At 35.0% G+C, this 25,583-nt stretch overlaps 1 protein-coding gene across 2 annotated transcripts in view; it reads left to right on the forward strand.

The window, feature by feature from the left end:
- The window catches only part of LOC118734297 (zinc finger CCCH domain-containing protein 18), a 214,910-nt gene that overhangs the window by 123,491 nt on the left and 65,836 nt on the right, over positions 1-25,583 (forward strand). For both annotated transcript variants that reach the window (XM_036464013.1, XM_036464012.1), the window contains 2 exons: positions 14,194-14,973; positions 15,032-15,554. In XM_036464013.1, the coding sequence (XP_036319906.1) occupies positions 14,194-14,973; positions 15,032-15,554 (1,303 nt within the window). The remainder of the gene's footprint in view (positions 1-14,193; positions 14,974-15,031; positions 15,555-25,583) is intronic.

Below are 25,583 nucleotides of genomic sequence, written 5' to 3' on the forward strand. Positions count from 1 at the left end.
TAAATTAATGCACGCTGATGTATTATAAAAGACTGACTAGTCTTAAAAATACAACCAAATTTCTTAGTTAAATAATAAATAATAAAATAAAATGCTTTACTTTCGACATAATCATAATATACAGTATAAGTGATTCGAAGAGTGCATTTACTTAATTATGTATTTCAGGTTGTGCCGACAATTTCGTCAATACTCTTTTTCAAATACCGTCTCTTTTTCTAACCAGAACCTCACCTCGTATTGAGAAAGCAGCTGACAGATGTTTTTCGCGCCTGAGTTGAGTTGAATAGTGCATTATCGCACGATTTGCTTTGGAGAGGCTTTCGTGAATGTAAATGTTTGCATTTCCATCCATATTAATGTCATTTAGTGTGAGAGCTCTTTTCTTTGCTTTGCTATAACCAGCTACTGATTTAAACAGTTGACTGCGCGCATGAGAGGAAAGAAGTTTGACAATTATAGGAGTACTTTTGTTGCTGCTTGTGTGTTTATTTGCAGGCAGCGTTGCCAGGTTGACGTTTTTAACGTCATTTGGACGTTTTTTGTGCAAAAATTGACGTTTTTCAACTTCCCTGTAATTTTTCTCTGTTACTAAATCTTGTAAGTAGAACTGGTTTTGAATTACTTTCTTGATAAATCTTTACAAGCTTTGTGTTTTGCAGCAGTTGCTTCAAAAGATATTTATTCTTTGTACACAGATGACTTAAATATGATGCAAACCAAGTGTACGCGCATTTTTTTTTTGATTCTTGGACAAAGGCTGGTTGTGTAAACACTTGAGGTTACGAGACTAATTGTAATGTTTGCAATTGCACATTAAAAGCCAAATCAGAAAGAGCTGATCTATTGCAACACGCACGCTCGCAAAAGCATCAAAAAAGCTGTAGCAGCATAAAAAGTCAGGAAAAAGTAGGCATCCGACCCCCTAACCAAATGTCTACAAGAAAAAAAAAATTATTAAAAATCAACGCGATTATGTAGAACCTTTAAACTTGCACATTATTGCCCTGAAATTAAGTGGGCTATCAAACTGCATACTCAAAAAAATTCTAAAAAATCTGAATAAAACGTTGAAAATATAGCTGAAACTTTGCAGATTTTTTATAATTTTAGCACAAAGTTTGAAATGTGGATTTATATTTTGTTTGTTATAAAATGGGGTTGGCTTTTATGGAAAAATAATAAACATTAAATAAACAAACGTAAAACAGCCCAAATCGATCAAAATGTTGGTGACTTAATCAGCTGATCACAAGTGTATGTATAAAATCATTTTTATATTAACGATCTCAAACCAGTTTACAATGAATTCTAAATGTGCTCTGTCGGAATGACATTTTACAGGTACATATGTACCTTTGTATACAATGAAAGTTTAATAAGAACAATTTTTTGTACATTCATTTGAAAAAGACGTTTTTGGGTAGGAATTTACGTTTTTTTCAGACCAAGAGGGACGTTTTCTCATGCAGAAGACCTGGCCATACTGTTTGCAGGTACCCACGATTGAGAGAAATAGAGATTGCGCCAATCGCGGTACCGCAAATCCGCTCTTTGTGATTTTGATAGAATCAGCTGTGTGCTTGACGTCATCTTGGTGCAATTATTGATTGTGAGCATACGAAAAAACCAAATAACAATTTTAATATTTGTGCATTAATATTTCTGCGTGGTTTTAAACAATTATTGAGACATTACAAAGCAAAATGAAGTGTGCAGTGGCAAAGTGTAATAGTGAAAACAAAAGGAAAGCGTGCGATATAAGTTTTTTTGTTCGTTTCCTACGGCCGCAAACCTGGCGAAAAAGTGGAAGCAGTTCTGCCGGCGACTAGATGTATTAAACACCAAATCGAGCTTTGTCCTATGTGTGTGAGCTATGAGCTTCTACATGGAACTATGTTGGCCTTTCCTTGGTGAATTGTAGTAGGTATATTTCCATGGTGAATGTAGACAGTTGCTGGTTTAGTTTGCTGACAATGGCATACATACAAAAGCAGTTTCTACAGTAAATAGATACATGAACTTCACTACCTACTTATTTTTGTTAGTACCTGGTTCTTTTTAGTGCTGGTATTAGGTAATGCACCAGTGGATAAGGTCACCAGGCGCTAATTCAAGCGGCATCTTACCACGCTGTTACGTACCTAATACAAAACAGTGCCCAAATTATTATACATTTAAAAGTTCAGCTTAAATTATGTTTTCCTTACATAGAATATTTGGTTCCAAAGAAGCCACACTCATGCATTATCTCGGAAATGGAACAAAAGTCGTAAAATCAAAGCTGTGGAGTTTATGGCGGTTGGCTACCGTCCACAAATATAAATATGCACTCTGCATGGCTTTTTACAATGTATGCTTTCGGGGGGAGTCCAAAAATTCACTTTGCTGCACATCTTTCTTTTGGTCTACATGAAATTGCAAACACTGTTTTCATTTTTCTTATGTGCTAAAAATCGTACTTACCTAAAGGGCTACATGTCTAAAGTTATTGCTACGTGTTCCTAATTAATCAATCTTTGTATATTTATTGATTCCTGCAAAATTGGGCCATGTAATATTAATATTAACACATTTTTCTGCATTGTTTACATATTTTTTACGCTTACATATTCGTTACGCTCAAAAATCCTCTCTCATCGGCGCAATCTTGTATTCTATCATTCTTGGCAGGTACCCGGAAAGTCTCCCTCACTGTAGGCATCTCTGTATGTACTGCTTTGCAAATTTCAGAAAAGATCTCGATACAATTTTCGTTAACAGCATTTGGTATGCCGTTGATGATCAGATCAGTAGCTACAGTTTCATTTTCATACCGAGCTGTCTCTTTTTTTCAACGCAAGCATCGCTGCTTTTAGAGCATTAATCGCTTCGCACGATGACTCAACAGCAGTCAGTTCACATCCAAGAATTTCATAGTTTTCTTTATGGTAAGCAGCTCCGCTGAAATCTCATTGAATTTCTGCATCAGTCTTTCTTCGCTTTTTTCTATGCTCCCGCTCAGCTGTTCAACCTAACTCTCTTTCTGCTTATCCATTTTTGCCTCTCTTTCTGCTTATCCATTTTTGCCTCTTTCTGCTTATCCATTTGTGTTCCAAAAGCTGCTATTCAATCGCTTGTTTTGTATGGAAAAGGTTTCACATGCAAATACATTTTAACAATTTGGAATTTTCGTGAAAAGAAATTAAAAATATTTGACATTTTCGAGACCAAATATTTTGAAAAAAAAAAATCAAATCAGCTGCTATACTGATACTACCTGTTCAATGTCTTCCTTCCTTCCCCGCAAGCATATTCTGAGGGATCAGAATATATGAGCCCGAAAGGAGTCCTAGATGGGTAAGAAATAAGAGTTTCATAAATAAACAATTTGTGACTCTTTTACGAAATAGGGCTCCTTAAAGACTCATTTTTGACTCCAAATGTTTGCTGGGTTGTATTGAAGTGAAATCGCAATACATCTACAAAATTTATGTGTACACTGAGATTTTTTTTATTATTTAAATGAAGCAAAAAAGTAAAAGTTTATTTTTATTGTACGATTAGTGAATGAAAACTGTTAACAATGGGAGTATTAACATATACGTGGAATACAGTGCGCTAAGAACTGATAGCGACCTAGTGGCTGGAAAGTTCCAAAATTTAGTGGGAGGAGTCCCTGCACATATTTACATCACATTGCAAGCTCAAATTTTACATTTTCCTTGGGATACTCGTCGCTTATAAAAGTTCCACTTTAAAGAGTTAATAAATGACAGCACCATTGAAGCAATATGCAATCAAATTTAATAAGGGCACCTTAAATCAAGTCTGTAAGTTTGTCCAACCTTAATTTATAATTTTATTACATTTTTTTTTACCGAAGTTTGCCGAACATTTGTTGACATTTTCCCTCAATGTCGCGAAATTTCTTTTTTCTACAATCCGACGTTATAAAAATGTCTGCCATGCTATCAACTTTACGCTCCCAGAGATTTATATTGAATTCGGATTGGAAGTCAATCATTTTCTATATCCCCTTGGAAATTTTCCAAAAAGTTTTGGTGGCTAGTTACAAAATGGTGTTGCAAGTAATATTTCGTCATCGGTTTAATAATTACAAAGCATAACATATGTACATACACTCGAAACTTTTGCAAAAAAGATCTCGCGCTTCCATACTTTAATGAACGCCATGTGTTTTTTAACCGACTTCCAAAAAAGGAGGAGGTTATCAGTTCGTCGGAATATTTTTTTTATTTTTTTTTTTTATGTATGTTACCGCATAACTTTGCACCACGTCAACCGATTTCAATAATTCTTTTTGCAACGGAAAGGTAGTGTCTCAGAGGTGGTCCCAATAAATTTCGTGTTCACTTTCAGTATATACGAATATTAAATCAATTTATAATATTAATTTTTTTCAGTGCTGACAAATTTTTTATTATTTTTTCATTCAATATTTGTTTGTGCAAATTTGTACATTTTAATGGAGTGGAATTGTGTTTATATGTCAGGGCATACAGGAGGGCGATAATTTATTATTTTTTTATTTAAAGTGTAAATTTGTATATGTGCCTTAGACTGTCCCAAAAAACCAACATTGTTTTTTTTGACGCATACCCCCTCATCATTGGTGTTATCTTAAAAAATATCCGAATAAAATTTTATGCAATCTAACCACGGCAACCCGTGCCGACTTGCAGTCAAAGTTAACAGAATAAGCTTGTTGCAGTTCGCGTGTTTTGTTAATTTACTCATTTTACTTCTTTATAAGAACAGTATTAGGACATAATATTTAGTAAATCTGTGTTTTTTGTTTTTTACCTGATAGTCAGGATTTTTCCCAAAGAACCATAAATTATAATATATTTCCAAAAGTTTACACAAAATATGGAGATATGGGTATCAAATGAAAGAAAAATTCGAAACAAGATTAACTATAACTTTTGTTTTCAATTATCCTTCTGGAGCATGTCAAAAATGTCCTTTAAAAATATTATCCTTCAAGATTTTTAATTTTGAATGAGTTTTGAAGAACCTTAGTTTAATTTAAATGTTATTAATATATATAAGGATACTAAAGGATAAAAATTTCAAAGAATATTTTTCAAATTTTCTAATTAATACTCCCCCATTTATTCTTTAATCAACCCGAGAGGACATGTCAAACACTAAAACACTTTATTTTGTTTATTTAATATTATGAAATGCATTTTTATAAATGAGGAAAAGAATTTGTTAAAAAAGTTGAATATAAAAATTTATTTAAAAAATGATCTGAAATTGCAAGTTTTCTGGACATGCACAAATTATTCGTCTAAAAAACATATAGTTTTGCAGCCTTGTAATACACCCCTTCAAATCCACTATGCTTTTTCCATTAATTAATTTTTTCGATGTCCTTGGGAGAAATCCTGCCGTACATATGTATCTTTTCTAGTAGAAAAATTTGTGTTTATCTCCTGAAAACGTGCAATTCTGAACATTTTTTAATTGGTGTGACAGGGCGTATGATGAATACAAAATTATTAAATTCAACTTTTCTACTACATTCCTTTTTCTTAAAAAATGCCTTACAAAATATTAAATAAACCAAATTATATGCTTTCTTATTTTATATGTCCCTTTAGGCCGTTCAACTGTTGTAAATCAGTGAGATATGAAAATTATGTTTAGTTTATTTTTTTTTTATGTCATACGGAAGTCCAACCATTATATCAACCCGAGAGGACATGTCAAAGACTAAAACGATTTATTTTGATTATTTAATATTATGAAAAGTATTTTTTTTAAACGAAAAAAAAAGTGTAATACAAGTTGAATTTAATAATTTAATGTTCATCATACGCCCTGTCACACCTATTAAGAAATGTTCTACAATTACAATCCTTCAGGACATACAACGCAAACAACAAATTATTCGACTAGAAAACATATCGTTTTGCAGTCTTGTAATACACCGTTAAAAAGCCGCTATACTTTTCGATTAATTAATTTGTTCGATGTGCTTGGGAGAAATCCTGTCATCCTATTAAAAATTTAAAGATGCAGATTTACTAGAAATGCGTTCAAATATGGGAAACATTTCGAATTTGTTGCATTTCCAAAGTTTTCATGGACGATTTGGCAGCCGTAGTTCAAGTTATTAACTAAAACTTCAACTAAAAGTCGGCACGGGTTATCGTTAGCCTACGGCCATAAAACTTCATATATATGCTATTTAGGCTAAAAAAAAATATATATGCATGTAAAAATTTGCAAACAAGTTTTTTTCCATATATTCTTGGGACAGTCTAATGTGCCTATACTTCAGGGCAAAACAAAAACAAATTTGCTACAAGTGCTTATGGAGTGAGCAGCTCTGATTTAAGGTGTAAATTTTTATATGTGCCTATACTTCAGGGCAAAACAAAAACAAATGTGCTACAACATGGTACAATTATTAAAGATATTGTCTTCCCAGAGAGTTTTGCTCCACATCGAAATTCGTGCTCAAGGCATATTCAACAAGGTAGAAGTGACAATTCAGTCGAGCTCTCTCATAGCTGACGGTAATGTAAAAAAATGTAAACAAAGAAATTAACCCTTTGTTATGCATTTACCATATTTGATAAAACTCAACGGCCCGTAGCTATAGTCAAAATAAAGTCGACTCCTAAAGTTAAAAGCAGCTTTTTGACATAACTTTCAATGGGATATCTGTCAAAAAAAGCGGCTTTTAACTTTAGAGTCGACTTTATTTTAACTATAACTGCGGGCTAGTATCTTTGAAATGAAAGTTTTTGTAGATATGTTCGGTATAATAATTCCTGCACCTGGGAACAAACGCGTCCGCTTAGAAATACCCGGCTGCGATGGGCAACAAATAAAGTCACTGGCACTAAAATGGTCTTCACGCACACGTGAAGAGTCTCCTAATGAAGCATTGATACTTCGGAGTTTTAAAATAACGCACAAGTTTGTTGTCCTGGCTCTTGTCAAACACAACATACCGCCCGTAATTCCTTTTCATTTTATTATGTATTTAAAATCAGTCGCACAGCTCACAATTGAAAATTTATATTAAAAAATTAAAAAATTTGAATAGTATAGGGTTAGGAGTTGACATCTTAGTCGCAGTTCAAAAGAGAGAAATGTCGAAATCACTTCTACCTTGTTATGCCTTGTTCGTGCTCCCTTATTTTCATTTTGACGCTTTTCAATGTTGATTCTTTTACTTTTAGGTGGCTTTGCTTTTTGTTTTCGCTCAAGTAAATTTTTGTAATAAAAAAAAAAAGAAAACACGCATGGTGGAATAATAACAAGGTGTTGTCAGTTACTTAACCTCACTTTTTCGGCAGGTCTATTCCGGTCACGCATTTTAAAGTAGTAGAAAAGGTATTAATTATTTACTACTTTTAATCCGTTGGTTTATACTATTTCAAATTAAATGTAGAAAAATGTATAATTGTAGGCTTATAAGCCTGAATATATGTTTGTATCGGTAGCTCCACACAGCTTGGACATATATTGTAACTTTAAAAAAGTAAAGTCGGTAAAATAAGGCAATTTCCTATAAGAGTGTAAATGATTTTTTAAATAGATTAAAACACATAAATATCGATAATATAAGCGAATTCCTAATTTAACCATGCAGTCACTCTATTCTAGTGTATCAGTAGTCCATTTGGCGCAGAATTATGACTGTTCAAACATTTTTGAACATGTCTGAATACATACAAACATACATATATGCCTGGGTCTTAAAAATACTCAAACTTAAAATTGTAATAAACATTTCTAATCCTTGAATATACAAAGGAAAGATAAAATTTGTGCACTTGCACCAAAACTAAAATATAGTCCACTGAAGAAAATATAAATAGAAGAAAATATAATTTGTACGCTTACATTTACATATATAAATTCATATGTATATATCCAAACACAAACATACGATAAGAATGTCAAGTGCATTCGACGCACAAAAGTAGGTATATAATGTAAGGAACGTTCGCGAGAAACAATAAAATATTGAATCGGTTGATCCTTAATCAGTTGCAAAAATAAAAACACACATAAATTGAAGCGCATACGGGAAACACTAAAATGTCAATGCTGCAAAGCAACCCTTATGGTGCTACAAACAGAAAATACATTACCTATAAATGTTCTTAACATGCAAAGATGTAGCAGAGGCACACAACCAAAATACCATAAGAACCAATGCACTGGTTTCTTATTTTATCTTTTGTAAATATACATACATACACACACACACACATATGTACATTTACAATTAGTTAGGAAGAAAATTGTATATAAAGAAGAAATATTTAATAAATATTCAGAATCGTAAAGACTCTCAACTAACCATTTCTTCTCCGCTTCTCTTTTTTCTTTTAATTTTATTTTATAAGCTTTACTTCCCCCCACCAGAGGTAAGGGGTAAAGAATTTAACACTCTTTATTCTTCTTTCATTATTAAAGTTTTACTTCCCCCCACCAGGGGTAAGTACTAACCTCTTATTTTATTAGACTCTACTTCACCCCACCAGTGGTAAGGGGTAGAGAATTTTAAAATAAGAGTATTTGTAGTTCAATCACTGCTGAGAATTACTTGTTACCCCCCACCCGAGGTAAGGAACAAGTGACTCAGCTCTGCAACGAACAATGACAATGCAGCAAAAGTTATTTAATATAAAAAATCGCCTTTCCATACGATTTTTGTGTACGTCTTTTTCCATTGATAACCACGATATCTTTTATTTTTTTACATTTTGAGGACAAAAATTATACAAATCCATCAATTTTAAACATTAATATCGTTCTGAAAACACCAAGTTCTTTAAAAATCGCGATAAAACGAATTACTAAAATGGAACGTTTTAGATACTATTTCCCAACAAATAGTAGTATAAAAATTAAGATCGGCAGCACTGAAAATAAGCATGCCGATCTTGTCAAAATTACAACAAACACCTCGCTACTGACATCACCTTGTTATTATTCCACCATGGAAAACACGTTTGAAGTAAATTGAGCAATCAAAATTTTTGTTTTGTTTACTAAGCGAATGTTTATTTTTCGGCTTTTGCAAATTAAATAAGTTCTCTGCAAGAAAGTTTATTAAAAAAAAAATGGACATACATATATGGTATATGGTGAATAGAAATATCCCTTTTCCCTTACAGTAAACCTTTTAGTGTGGGCAACAATGATGTTTTTCAAATAAGACAGATCGGAATATGCGCTCTCTGGGAAGACAATACATGTAATTATTGTACCATGGTGCTACAAGTGCTTATGGAGTGAGCAGCTCTGTTTTATATAAAAAAAAACTGAGTTATTTCTTCTGTCACGGGTGGGCGAAAAAAAAAAAAAATAACCTGCTTTTTGGAGCAGATATATTTTACTCGGCGAATTTATTGCACTTTTCTGTGTGTCTTATAATAAAACAAAGAACCACGAATACAAACAAAAACTACAACAAATTATAGCTTTATTATAAAAAAATCCGAATTTCCTCTGTCACGGGTGGGTCACGCACGAATTTTTATATGAAAAGGAGCTTTTAGTGTGGTGCATATTAAAGATTAGTTATTAAAAAAAATAAGAAGCCAAGTAGGGGTTCAATTCACTCACGTTTTATCTTAGGATGGTGCCTTTTATATAGAAGATGCCTAGCACCGTCAGCCAAAAAAATTATTAAATTAATCAACGCGATTTCCTAGCGTCTTGAAATTTTCACTTTTAGCTACTTAAATTTAATGGGCTATAAAACTGCATGCATACCTCAACAAAAAGGAAACATTTTTGGGTGTAATTGTTAAAGTTTGTTGATTTTTTATAATTTGTGTACGAAGTTTGAAACGTGGATTTATGTGGTTTTGGTTATGCAATGTGCTTTTATAAAAATACTATAAACATTAAATAAACAAAAGAAAAAAACCAAAACTGGTCAAAATGTCACTTAACTTAATCAGCTGACCACAAGGGTATATATGCAGGTAGAGTCCACGCTTCGGCCCCTCCTCCCCTGCGCCCACCTCAACAAACAAATAAAGCTTATCAGCCCTGTAAACCTATTTCTGACTGTTGAATTATTCTTATCTAACTATGTGGAAACGAAAATGCAATTGTGGTAAATATTTGCAATGAATTTCTAACATGTAACAAATACGAAGCACAACCTTAACTTCTGTAATTAAATATAACAAATTTTAGCTTTTTTTGTGACGGGTGGGACAAGGCCAATACGGCTTAATAATAACTCATAATTAAGATAAAGCACTCACACAATTTAATATAAAACACCATTTTATTAAAAGCAGTTGAGTTCTACTATATATTTTTCTTACCAAACACTTGAATTCTGAATCGCATATTATTTGCCAGTACTTTCAACACAACCTATTTGAAACTCGTACAAAAAATTTACTTAGAAATTGATTTCAAAACGTAAAAAGGAGATAATAATCAGCCCTATTCTGCATTTCGACTCGAATCGAAATTTTCTCTGTTAGGCAACTTTGGTATTCTGCGTTCCGTTTCGTTTCGATCAATCTTCGAAATTTACGATTATACCTATTCAACATTTCAATCGTACTTCCGTTTTTCTGAATTGCAAATTTGTTGATGGAGAATGTTTCGATTGTTATTTTCGTGGGTTTAAATAATAAAATTTTATAAAAAAAGTTAAGTAAAATATACTGTGCATGATTGTAAAAGTCATCATAAATGAATTTTCTCGATTTCTGTGTTTTCGCGAGCAGCAATACGGGCAATACGAAAAATTGGCTCAAATAATGGGAACCAAAGGGGATATTGCGCGGGGTTTTCAAAGAAGAAGTCCAGGCGTTTTTGTTTTCATTATCTATAAATAAGACTTTGATATGCACTGAACACAATTTAGTCTTTTTATATAAAATCAATAGATATATGAGCCATTCTTTTTCATATCGGACACCAAATTTGGTGTCACTCTTTCGATTGGTTTCAAATTTTTGAATGGGTTCTATACATGAAATAAGCTAACACGTGTTCGAGGAATTTTGTTAAATTTTTTTTTCTTCGGAGATATGATCTGTCAAAGTTTGCATTTTTTCGTAATTCTGACCAATCATGTACTACTTCAAATCGACTTCATCTTAACGTCGTTTTAAAGCTAAAGAAACGGGCTTAACATTTCTATACATAAGGTGGTCAAGATTGTCCCGAAGCTAACTTAGCTATTAACAATTGAACTTTTTAAAGATGATTTGCATAGTAAAGACCAGTAAATTAGGGATTTAAAATTATAAATTATATATTAAATATATGATTTGTTTTCGAAAACTTATGTTGAGATATATTTAGTAAGGTGTTAAACATCGGGTTGTTGCAAAAATTAAAATTTTATTGCGGACTCCGATAGAATACCTATCCAGATATAACATTTGTACGGCAAGATTTTTCTTTAAGGCGACAAACTCCTAGAAATGGGCGTGGCAATTGCAGGACTAAAGTTAGCGAAACGCAGATTTTATTGCGGATTTCGGCATAATATCTTCGCCCATTTCTTTAGCTTTAAAACGACGTTAAGATGAAGTCTCTACGATGCGCAGAACCCGAGATATAACGATTTGAAGGAGTACATGGTCAGAATCACGAAGAAATGCAAACTTTGACAGATCATATCTCCGAAGAAAAAAAAGAAAAAAATCTTCGAACACGTGTTAGCTTATTTCATGTATAGAACCCATAAAAAAAATTTTAAGCGAATCGGAGACATGACATAAGTTTTTTTACGAAATCCGTCCGACTTAAAAAAGAATGGCTCATATGTAAGTACATACATACATACATAAAATGTGGAGTTACATAAAAAAAGATCCCTGCAAGGCATGGATGAGCAGTTTCCCCTCGAATTCAACAGATTTACACACACCTACGCAACTGTTTAGCTATCACACTGTTTCTGAAATGCTGTCAACTACTGAGTTCAACAGTTACGTCTTAGAAACGGTATGATACATAAACTGCCAAAACATTTGTAAACAAGCAAAATTAAATAAAGCAGCATAAAAATAAAAATAAAATATTAAGCCAAAAATATGGATAGCACAGGATTTATAATGGAGTTTTTCTTATTTTATTTTTATACCCGAGCGCACTTGTGCACAAACAGCCAAAACGATCAGGATGAAAAAAGAAATCGATTAAGCCATGTCTGTCTGTCCGTCCGTCTGTCCGTCTGTCCGTCCGTCCGTGTACACGATAACTCGAGCAAAAATTGAGATATCTCAACGAAATGTACCGGACTAGTGGTTCTCGAGTTATGTAAAAAAAAAGACCACCAAAGGTGACAATTTCCCCTATATGATAGTTACTAACTTCAAATCGATATATCTCGATTCCTAGACGTGACCCAGCGAAACGCCGGCACACGTATAACTTCTTTTTTACCGATATAACTTTCCCCGGTAGTTTGAACCCTTCCCGATCACTGACCCCTACCATTTGTCTCACAGTGTTATTAGTGCTGAGGAGTTTATAACGACAAAAATGAGTACTTTATTTATTAGCACTGATGTGTTTATAAAAACAAAAATAAAAAGTTTTGTAGTTTTTAGAGCAGATATATTTTTCGTTCATCAATGTTTGCAATTAGTAAGCAGAGATAAAAAAACTACAACGACAAAGGGAAAGTGCTAAGATTTTTCCCATCGCCTGAACAAAAATGAGTACTTTAATAAACACTTTTGTAATTAGTGATAATGATAAAATGAGGACTCATTTGATACTCAGCTGTCTTGCAGCGGATGTTTTTATTATTGTACCCGTTTTTACTAACTTTTTAAAAAGGGGTGCGTATGTTGTCTCGAATTCGGTTTGCTATGGAAGGATAAGCTTTGTTCTTTAGCTCCTCCTGACGGCTTTCAAAATCGAATTGCATCTGCGTTCAAATATTCCACTCTGCACGTAATACAAATATTGTGGAGTGCTCAAACAACGTTTATAATTTCACTGACTTTGAGCGGTGAGTAATGCAGTTCAAGATGCATTTTTTATGATTCTTCACTCATCTCAAAATTTAAACAAAATCATGCCACAGTGATAGTAATAAGCTACAACAAAATATGTAGCAGCACCTTTAATCATGCGAGAAGAAATCGACCGTCATGCAAAAAACATTGGTTTTTATTAATTTGAATAGGCATCCTTACAATAAAATTATGTATACATATAAAGTCCATAAAATACACCAATAAAAGTTTGGTGCTTTTTCAAATTCAAAACTTGGCAATACTGCCTTTTGTTCGATACTTCCTCTTTTTCTCGTCGAGTTCGTCTTGCTCTCTCATTCTGGTATTTGTTGACGTCACGGCCGTTTGCTCTCAGCTCGATTAGCGCAATCTTGTTAACCGACTTCAAAAAAAGGAGGAGGTTATCAATTCGTCGGAATATAATATATATATATATATTTTTTTATGTATGTTACCACATAACTTTCGACCACGTCAGCCGATTTCGAAAATTCTTTTTGCATCGGAAAGGTAGTGTCTCAGAGGTAATCTGGTTTAGATCCGATCATTGGATCATGAAAAAATTAAAGGTACTCCTAAATTTTTATATGAGAATTGAAGTCGGTTTTGTTTATTGCTTAAAAATTACTTGTATTTATTCTATCATTCTTGTACACACAGTACTGTTAGACACGATATCGAGTCCTAACCGCCAAAATAACGTAAGCGACATTTTTTTCAAAATTTTCTTTTTGATGCAGAAATATTCCTAGAGCATCTAGATGCATTTCTGCATCAAAAAGAAAATTTTGAAAAAAATGTCGCTTACGTTTTTTTGGCGGTTAGGGCTCGATATGATGTGACAATTTGTTGAATGTTTTTATCTTTTTTAGAAAGTGTGAAACTTCGTTTTCATGGTTTTTGTTGTAGAACTAACTATGTATATTTTTATAAAAAATAATCGGCCCTATTGCGAATTTAACATGAACAAATATTCCCAAAAATTATAAAGCAAAACAAAAACAATGTTTCCCAATTTGTTTTTTGTTTTGCAGGCTAAATTATGGGAACGATTTATTCACATGGAATTTGCCATAGGGCTGAATAAAAATTTAACAAAAGAAAATTAAATAGTCAAAACATTTTAATGCGTCGCTCTGCAATTTACTTAAACACTGCTTTACATGGTATGCCATGGTTTATGTATATGTATACATTATTTCAGGCTACGGAAACCACAAAGCCATCAGACGAAGCGACAAATTCCAATGAACTGGAGCAACAAAATGATCCTATCGTGGAGTTGGTCAAACCAAATGATGAAGATGCTTTGGATTTTGAAGCTGAAGAAGGTGAATGCCAAGACATAAGTAAGGATGATGAGAAAGAAACAGATGAGCAACAAAGTAAATCAGGTAAGGATAATGAAAAGGCTTCGAAATCTGATGGAGAAGCTGAAGAGGGCGAAGAGTTAGAAGAAGGTGAAGTGACAGATGAAGACGAGAAACGGCCAGAGGAAACCGAACCTAAACCAGTTTGCCGCTTTTATACCCGTGGTCAATGTACGTGGGGAATGAGTTGCCGCTTTCTTCATCCTGGGGTAACAGATAAGGGAAATTACACCATGTTTGATTTGGTGCGTCCTGTTCCTGTTACACAAACTGGCCCAGCTGCCTCTCGGCCTACCAATTATCCGGCTCATCCAATAGACTATCATGACTTTCGCACGGATCGGCCGGTATTGCATCACCGATTGGGCTTGCAACCTACGCCTTCTGTTTTTGGTCCGCCCCTTGATCCTAGAGCGCCAGCAGCGGAAGTTCCGGTCGTTATTGAAAGCGCCTGGGAACGCGGCTTAAGAACGGCTAAAGAAATGATGCGCAAGGCAAATAAGCGAAAAGAGCAAGACATGGATTTCGAGGACAAGAAAATGAATTTGACTTTATCTCCAGATGAAATCGAAAAGGATGCATACTATCTCAAGGAAAGGGCTTCCCCACAAGATGTGCGTGACTATCTTAAAGTGCGGATTGTAATGATTAATGATTTATTTGTTATTTTAGATTGCCCCACCTTATGGTCGTCACGGCTTATATCAAGAACCACTTGGCTTGTACAGTCCAACCGAGCGATTTCCACGTGGACCACCAATACCTCCAGCATATGATGATGTGGATTCGTATGGTCGTTCAGCACGTTATCGAGAGCTGCCTCCTCATCGTATGCCCCACTATGAAGATGAGCGACGAGTGCGACCGACTCGAGAAGTTATAGTTCAGCGTGTTGAACCTGTGGGTCGTGGTGACGAATGGCGCGATCCTTGGATGAGATCACCTGGAGTACGAGGAGATTCACGAGACCATAGTAGCAAACGACGTCATGATCGCCGTAGCTACAGTAGCAATTCTTCATATTCTTCCTCAAGTAGTTCCCGATCTGACACAAGCTCGGAAAGTAGCCGTTCGTCAACACCGGTTGGCCATAGGCGTCGTTATAATAGCTCGCATAAGACATCACCTACACGTAGACATGGAATGCGATCTGCTCGTTCACCGAGCATACCTCGTCGTCCACGTCATTCGCCAAGTAAGTATTACACATACTTGGGGGGTATTCATCTAAATGCGTACTGGGCATTTGCGTAAATTTCGTAAACTTACATAATTTTGTATAGAAAACCGATTTACTTATCGGGTTTAGGCGGTTACGGGGCATTTAGGAGTGTTGACCAACATCCATAGTATGTTTATACTTCTAACTCAATTATATCTAATACTGAATTTCCACTAGGCATTAAATGACAATGCCAGGTATTAAAAAATACCCGTGAACATAGTGCCGTTCATTAAAATAGTGATTATGTCTGTTACCACATGACATTTTTTAAATGGTTTAAATTTTTTGTCATTTCAATGCCTAGCGGGAATTCTGCATAACTCTGGTAAATGCAACCCACATGCATACACTCTTTTCTAACCGATTGGAAAGTCTGCACGGACTGAATTTGCACATTTATTCTACATCGGTAGAAATCTTGATTCGGATGCACAAACTATTTTAGATTTGATGATGACTAACTAATGAATAATGAAAAGAAACGACTAATGCCTAACCGCTGACAACTAAGGGAAAATTACTAGTCACTTATGTCTAGACCATTAGTTCCCAAACTATTTTGGTCGTGGAATCCCCAAATTTGTTGCCAATGATCGCGGAACCTTGTTGTGAGTGATCGCTAATGGATTACTTGCATCGTTTTTCCCATTTATGAGAGGCCGACATCGGCAATGCTCGGACTTCTCATATTCGAGTTAGAGGAAATTTCTTTGCTTTTTTCGATCGCGAATGAAAAGCTGCGGAAATTTTTTTGTCGATCGCATTCCGAATGTGAGATGATAATTTTATATATATATATGTTAAATATGTTTTCACTCGCGATAAAAGAATGCAAAAATAAATTTGGAATATTATCGATCATGATAAATCTCATAAATGAATGAAAACGGGTAATCATAAATGAGAATCTCCAAACCCTGAGTATAATAAAGTGGAAGTTTTAAATTGCTAAAAAATCGCGTTGATTTTGTGTCGTGGCCTCTTCTCATATAAAAAATTACTTCGTATGGAAGAAAATTCCTGGTGCCGTCAGCAAAAAAATAATCAAAAATCAACACGATTTTTTAACAACTTAAAACTTGCACTTTATTATACTAGAATTTAATAAACTATAAAACTGCATACCAAAAATTATTCCAGAAATTAAAATTATAATGCATGGAATTGGGATGAATAGTTTGTGGAATTTTTATAGTTTTTGTACAAAGTCTGAAATTTAGATTTATATGGTATATTTTAGATAAATTTAATTTCAATTTCAATTTATTTGTTACAAATATTTGTACAACTAAGACACTGCAGTCTTTTATATGCACATCAACTAATATTTAAAATCTTACTATAACAAATTACAATAAAATAATAGAAAAAATAATAATAAATATATAATAATAATTACCATAGAAAATTATAAATATTCGTGCTTAAAGTGTTAAATATATACTAGCAAAGCAAAAGATAGTTTAGATAGGAAGAAGTAGATAGTAGATATAAGTAAGAAGGTTAAGTATCAAATCAATACTACTGAAATATTGAAGTATTTCCCGTTTGAAGTTACTCCTATTCAGTCCAGTTTTTACACAGTTAGGAATCGAGCTCCACAATCTTGCAGCGCCAACGAAAAACAGCCGGCTGGAGGTTAGAGAATTGAATTTAGGGACAACCAGGCTGTTATCTCTAAGTGATTTGGTTGGTTCAAGCTTGTCATATAAATATTGAGGAAGCTTCCGCTCTAACAATTTAAATATGAACATACAGTTCCTTGCAGCCAAAAAGTTCAAAATGTTGCATCCTAGAATTTTATCTCTCCATGGCGATATATGAGCAAAACGACCAATACCGTACACATACCTCGTAACGTTGTTAAAAGCTACATTAATCTTACTGGCTGAAATTGAATCAAGTTTGGTGTAAACTAGTTCAAAGTATGTGAAGTGGGGTACAATTAACTGCAGGGCAAGTTTCCGCCGCGTTTCCTGGGGTGTATACGACGCAGAGATTCTCAAACTTCGTAATATAACAAATACATTGCTAACAACCTTGTTTACATGGTCGGAGCAGTTCAGATTATTATTTATAATAAAACCTAAGTTTCTGGTCTTTTCGGAAGTTTTGAGGGCAGTTGGACCGATCCATACCGATGTGATGCTTTTAGTACCAGCTTCAGTTTTACATATAGGCATAACATAAGATTTTGCAGCATTTAAGGATAGAGCATTTTTATTTTTTTAAATCTTCGACAATGCCAATGCGATTAGACAGATATAACTGAATATCATCAGCATACGCATGGACGTTGACATATTTGCACACTAAAAACACGTCATTGACAAACATACTAAATAAGAAAGGACCTAGAACCGAACCCTGAGGAACACCCGCTATTGGAGCTTTGACCCGGGATGAAACACTATCTGCTTTAACTTGTTGAACTCTACCCTCAAGGTAGCTAGCTAAAAGTTTTATAGAGCTTTCGGAAAAGGCAAAGTAATTCCTGAGTTTCCAAAGGAGCAAAGTGTGGTTGACCGAGTCAAATGCCTTAGAAAAGTCTAAGAGGCAGAGAAGGGTAAGTTCTCCATTATCGAATGGTATTCTAATATCATCTAAAATTTTGGTCATAGCTGTGGCGCAGCTGTGCTTTGGCCTAAAACCAGACTGCAATGGAGATAGCAAGTTATTTTCTTTAATGTGATTTGAGATCTGCTCGGTCATTAAAGACTGACATACTTTCGAAAATACTGGTACAATACTAATTGGACTATAGTCCGAGGGATCAGAAGGAAGAGCTTTGTTTGGTACAGGCAAGATAATTGCCTTTTTCCAAGCAGCTGGAAAACAACACTTGTAATACAATGGTTTATTATGTGAGTAAGAGGATTTGTAATAAAAGGAAGCACGATTTTGACAAATTTCAGCGATATTCCATCATTACCCACTTCATTCGACTTGATAGCCATTAGAGACTTTATAACGTCGTCCTTATTAACTCCTCGGAATTCAAAAGCATCCTTAATGACAGAAGCACTGGCAGCAATATCCTGAGCTTTAAAAGAGTCGCAGAGATTGCTTGAACTAATAAAATATTCACTTAATGTGTCGGGGTCTACTTGACATTTTTCATTCGTTTTTCCATGGATTCGTAGACTTTTCAAATTTCGGGTGGAAGAGAAGGATTTAGTTTACGATTGTAGTAACGCCTTTTTGCCTGCCTAATAATATTTGTTGCTTCATTACGAGCAGATTTGTACAAGTTCCACAAAGCATCAGTATTCGACCTTCTCCATTTGGCATGCAGTTTATTGCGTTTCTTTATAGCGAAACTTACTTTTCCGCTGTACCAAGGGCAAGATTTATTAGTAGTATTAGCAGTGCGTATAGGGACATATCGATCAAATAGAGCAGATAAATTATTGTTGAGATATTCTAGTTTCTTGTCAACCGTCTCGTAATACCAGCAATCATTCCAACATATATATTTACATTCAGAAAACAACGCATTAGTGTCTAAGGAACTAAAATCACGGTACAAGAAAGCAATACTAGCTTCTGGACAATTAAATGCAACATCAACAATACAAAAAATTAAATCATGGTCCGATATAAAACACAGTTGGTAAAATTTTAGTACATAAGACAAGTTGGACGTAATAAAATAATCTAAAAGACTGGGATTAGAGTTACTGGCAGGCATTGCGTCATTGACAATAGCCGGACTGGCTGCTGTTATATGATCACGTAGTTTAATGCTACTAGAATCATTGACGAGCAAATTAACATTGAAATCTCCACAAATCACATAACACTCATAATCAATAAGAAACAGAGACAACTCAGAAAAGAAACAGTCTAGCGGGTAACATTTATGTGGATTGTACACACATGAAATCAAAACTTTGGATATACCATCAGTAACCTCTGTAATTAAGTATTCTATGTCAGAGTCAACTGACATAGCAAGAAGTTTGATGCTGGGAGAAGTTTTACAGTAGATTGCCACACCACCTCCCCTTTTGGTTATCCGATAATTTCGAAGCACATTGTAGTTGTTAATACAGCAGTGAAAATCTGATGCATTACCACCGAACCAAGTTTCGGACACGCAGATGATGTCTATTAGAGACTGTTCAAAAATATGTCTAACATAGTCCATTTTATCAGAACACAGGCTGCGTGCGTTAAAATTAACTATGTTCAGACCAGCAGATTGCTTACACAGAATATTTAGCATTAGCTTATGATTTCCATCAGCGCCGGACATTTGCATAACAGTCATGTTAAATTAGACTTTTCTGCACTGAACTGAAAAGGAAACATTCTCATGTCTACAATGTAAGAACAGATCAAGCTACAAGCAATCATGGCAAGACTCATTGTAAGACTACTGAAAATAGTTAAGGCGAGAGTAAGAAGGAGAAAGAAGAAAAAATGAGACAAACTTAAACCTAACATTACATCTAAACAATAGCATATACAGTATAAGTAATTCGAAGAGTGCATTTACTTGATTATGTATTTCAGGTTGTGCCAACAATTTCGTCAATACTCTTTTTATCAAATACTCTTATGGCCATATCACCGTCTCTTTTTTCTAACCAGAACCTCGCCTCGTATTGAGAAAGCAGCTGACAGATGTTTTTCGCGCCTGAGTTGAGTTGCATAGTGCATTATCGCACGATTTGCTTTGGAGAGGCTTTCGTGAATGTAAATGTTTGCATTGCCATCAGCGTTGCCACAGACAAATTTTTTTTCCTACCAAAATTTCCTACCATAACCAACCAAAACCTACCAAACATTTTTTTGAGTTTTAATATTTGTTTTCGATGTCAAATTTTTTAAAAACATAGTTAACATAAACTAGTAAAACTAAAACACAACTAGATTAATAAAAACAAATTAGCTGCGTATAACGATTCATTTTACTGTACAGACTTATCCATATGTACATATGTTTCTTTACACATTGTTGTGTAACCGTGTGTTTGTTGCAAAGCGAAGTGGCAAGCAGGCATGCTAGCGTGCCCTGGTATAGCCCGTCGGTTGGGGGGGTTTGGTTGTCTTCACCTGCTTCGCTACCAGTTACACCAACAAAAAAAGTTTGTATCATGCCTGTGTGAAAAGAAAAGGAGACCGAAAAACAAAGAAGAGAAAAAAAGATGCCTGTCCAGTCAGGTTGAGTCTCCCACCCACTTCAACGCAGTCCTGCGTGAATCCTTGGGCACCGCTTTGACTCCTAACACCGAGCGATGCCCCCTTACCTGACTTGGGTTCGTCTGTCAGCAGTCAGTTATCCAACGTCCGTCATTTCACCTAGTCATCACTCCCACGTCCCCTCTGTTGCACAAGTGCAACACCCACACCAAAGACTTGTAGTTTAACCCCTCATTACTGCCATTACATCCGTCTCAACCACTTAGATTCATCTTGTACACACAAAATTTTATTTAATATGTATTCCCTTAATCTAATACAATATAATTCACCTTTTATTAGTTCATTGAATTAAACTAGAAAAAAACTCAAGTAAAGCGCATGAAAAATAAACTAAGAAAAATAACACTACAAATACTATCGCATTCGAAATTACTTGTAACTTCAAATAAAGTAAAAGTAACTAAAAAAATATCAACCGACCTAACCAAAATTATTATTTACTGACCTACCACAATTCAACTAGTGGAAACATCAATTTGTATTACAGCGACCATATGGTAAGCTCATTGCATATATTTAAACCTATATATGTATGTATGCTTATATACACATATACCAGAAGAAAACAAAATAAATAGTTACAACTGAATATATATGTATGTGGAGTACTTTTTTGAATATATACGTGCAAAGAAGTAGCAAAAAGAACAAAAACACACTCACCTGGTCACTCCAGCGATGTTGGTACCAGCATGCGTAGAGAACCTGTGGGAAATGTCATTAACAGCGTACCTATATACATACATATAAATTTAGCATCCACCTCCTAAGCAGAGGTTCAATGAATTTAGTTAATTGGCACCGCGATCACTCACTCGTGATTTCGGGCGGCGAGTGGGTCACTCTCAGCGGCCAATATTAGCGAATTAACTTGCATGCAAAACGTGATTCAGAAAAAAAAAAAAACATCAGAACGAACTAAAATTGACACGCGGTGCAACTAAAAATTTTAATAAAAAAAAATAATAAATAAAATAAAATAGAAGTGTAGCAGTGAGCCGGCATCTAAATCATGTCAATACATGAACGGTGGAAATTTAACGTACGAAAAACTGGAGGAAATGCGAGCATAAAAAAACAAAGGAAACCAAAACCGGATAAAACAGCAGAATGATCCACGTGTGTGGATCCACGAGTAAGTAATTATGTAAAAAAAAGGGATACCAAAAAAATGTTTAGTTCCTCGAAACGCGTAAAAAAAAAAAAGAATTCTAAGCGACTCAATTAATTCAAATAGTGATCAAAAAAAAAATTATGGAAATAAAAATTACTTAAACTAGAATCAAAAATATAATATGCCGCTCTGCTCCGCCGCTGGTGTTGACGTTGACGTTGACGTTGACGGTGAAGTCTGCGCTGTTGGCGTTCAGCCGCTGCACCCGGCTCTATCGCTGCTCCGCTTTTCTTGTCCTTCACTGGACATTCGCCTCGTCGCTCACGCTCTCCCTCGTCGCTTACTTGTGCTCTCCCTCGTTGTTTACTTATGCTCTCCCTCGTCGTTTATGCTCTGAACGGTTTCAAGCCATTTATTGGAAGTCGCTTTTCGGACTGCCAAAGTGGAGCCGGACTCTCAATATGTGGAAGCTGTTGAGTTTTTATGTACTTCGTGGTTTTACATATGTTCCCCGTATTGCCTTTTTCCATGTACCTCGGTCATCGTCCTCTTTGTACATGTGTATGTAAAATATATGTTGCTCTCACTATGCATAGATATCATACATATGGCCGAGGTTGGTTGTGCGCTTTCCGGCTGCTGGCGTAACTCCAGATTTGCAAGTTTTGCGCCCCTTGCTTACTCCTGCCACAGGTCTGTAAATGTATGACATCAAATTAGCGATTTCTTTACATACTATACTTATGTACAGAAATTCCTTAAGCACCCAAGTGAAAAATTATCAGTCGCACATATACATACATACATATGTACATGTATATGCATGCACTTATGTATGTGCTTGTACGTTTAATTTCGTTTCGATTGATTTATATGTATGTACGTTTATTGGTTCTTGTATTTTTAAGCACCTACACACATACGATCTTTTTTAATTTCTTTCTAATGATTTATTTTGGTTTAATGCAAATTTTATTTTATTATAATTTAGAATTGGATTTACATAGTGTAATAAACTTTATTTGAATTTCCCTTTTCTGGTACTTTAATTGAAATTCTTATAACTCAACTTAATTACATTTATATTTAGATTCATTTTACTTCAATTTTATTTATTTTTCTATCCATCTTATTTTAATTCTAATTTATTTTAAATTAGGGCTGATGATTTCACCCGGGTAATGAGCTACCCGGGTACCCGGGTAGCGGGTGAAGCCCTACCCGGGTATTGAATTACCCGGGTAGCCCGGGTACCCGGGTATTTTATAACCCGGGTAGACCCGGGTAGACCGGGTACCCGGGCAGTATGGTAATTACCCGGGTACCCGGGCACCCGAAAAAATGTGGAGAGGTGAAAATTAAACGCATTTACGATCATATAACGCAAACGAACGTACATAGGGAAAATCTATAAGAATCTTCCGTACCATATGGGGAAATATTATAATATACAACACATACATTGCACTTGACAAATCCGTCATTCATCAAACAAGCGTACTTCCAAACCCAGCTTGTTTTAGGCATGTCTAAAATATTAATATTTACGAAGTTGGTAATGCACGTACAGATATCGGATCGGTAACAAATAAAATTATTGAGACACACCCACCTGCGAATCTAAACGATGACCGACAGTTGAGGCAATTTTTGTGTTGGAATGAAAAAAATTTTAAAATTTCTTCCACAATTATTTCACAACAATACGTTCATCAACCTACTTCTCGTATTAAGGAAACTTCATTAAATAATTGTGATTTTAAAAGCTTTAAATATTATGAGAAAAGAAACTATAATTTGAACAAGCTGATACAATAAAAGTACAAAATCTTTAGGATAATGAATAGCATAAGGCTTTTTCACCTTACTTTTTGTACCAGAAGTGGCCTACCACAGGGTTTAGTTCTTATATAATTCCCAAAGAGAACGTTCTCGTCAGTTTTGTTCTCATTTTGGTTTTGGTTTTGACGCGTTCTTGGGAACAAAACTACGACAATGGCATTTAGTTTCGATCATACATTTCGTTCTCAGTCCCTGTTTTAAAATATTAATATTTAATATTCTTTAAAATATACATACATACATACATATGTACACATGCATGTATGTATATGCATTTACAAAAATTAGAAGTTTGAATTTAAGTACAGAAACTAATGTTTTAATTTACTTTTCTTGTCTCCGTCTACTCAGGCAAGCGGTTAGGTGTACATAGTCGCGTACACTCTAGACATAAAAAAATAATTATAAAAAAAAATTTTCTCACTGAAAAAATATTTATCCTCACCAAAAAGATTATACAAGAAGCTTTATGTCGCATTACCCTGGTGTTTTTCGTTTAACCGGCACCAACATATGTATATTACCCGGGTACCCGGGTAAATCGGGTAATACCCGACTACCCGGGTAATAAAAGCCCCGGGTAATACCCGGGTAATCGGGTACCCGGGTACCCGGGCAATCGGGTACCCGGGTACCCGGGCATTACCCGAATTACCCGGGCACCCGGGTAATACCCGGGTAACCGGGTACCCGGGTATCATCAGCCCTATTTTAAATATAATTTTAATTCAGTTTTATAGAATTCAATTCGACTTCAGTTAATTCAATTCAATGCGAAATAAACGTACTTTTCTTCACAGTTGTTCACTTTCACTCTTAAGGATTAGGGATTTATTTGATTTTTATTTGTTTAAACAAAAGTTATAAAAACATGCAGTTACTAGTTCAGTTGGGCTTACCTAGTAGCAGGACACAAAACGGGCCTTTTTCACGATCCCGTAGGCGATTCCGCTGAAACGGTTTTGCTTGCTAACTTTAATTTTTTTTTTTTTTGTAGCACACAGGATTAGTAACTATCACTTCCACTCACTTTAAGGGAAACTTCTCGATTGATTTTACATACCAGTTAATTTGGCGATCGCGCCCCGAAGCGTAGTTATAAGAAAACTACATTCTGCTTTCACTCAAAACTACACCCACACACTTGCACCCATTCACACACGGATACACACGCTCGCCGCTGCACCCACGCATACGTGCGCGCAAGCACCCTTTCACATATGTTGCGCAACATGTATGGATACGCGGTTGAGATACATTTTGCGGAAAGTTGCCGGCAGTATACTTGCAATCTAAAGCTGCGTTACAGGCTCGGACCCGCCGATGGTGCCTGCATCATGGAGCGAGTGCGTAAAAATCTTCTTAAACGCAGCCTATGCATGTGCCGTATTCCCGCCTCGCCCAATGTGTGGCCTCGACCCTCGCCTTAATGCCGGGCTATTCCCTCTATCTATCTCTGTGTTCGTATTTGCTCAGGTGAGTTGTTGCAAGTCATTGGGTGCTTATACACGTTTGTATAACATGGACTATATCACCTATCTACCTCTACCTCTACTTTTTTTTGTTATACTTCGTCTAATATATCACAGTTGAAAAGGATAATAAGTTAGGTAGTCAGTTAATAGTCGAAAATATCACAGAAGCAATTAAGGTCATACAAGGAATATAAAATACCACTGCAAGCTGTCAATGTATAAATAACTAAGTAAATAAATAAATAAATGCGCATAAATAAATAGTCAAATAATTACTGATGTAGTCAAGTATATAAAAATACATTAATACATAAATAAATAGATGTGTATAAATAAATAGTCAAATAATAACAGATG

The sequence above is a fragment of the Rhagoletis pomonella genome, unplaced genomic scaffold (genome assembly GCF_013731165.1).
Source record: "Rhagoletis pomonella isolate Grant_MI unplaced genomic scaffold, Rhpom_1.0 Rhpom_scaffold_00002, whole genome shotgun sequence".
NCBI lineage: Eukaryota > Metazoa > Arthropoda > Insecta > Diptera > Tephritidae > Rhagoletis > Rhagoletis pomonella.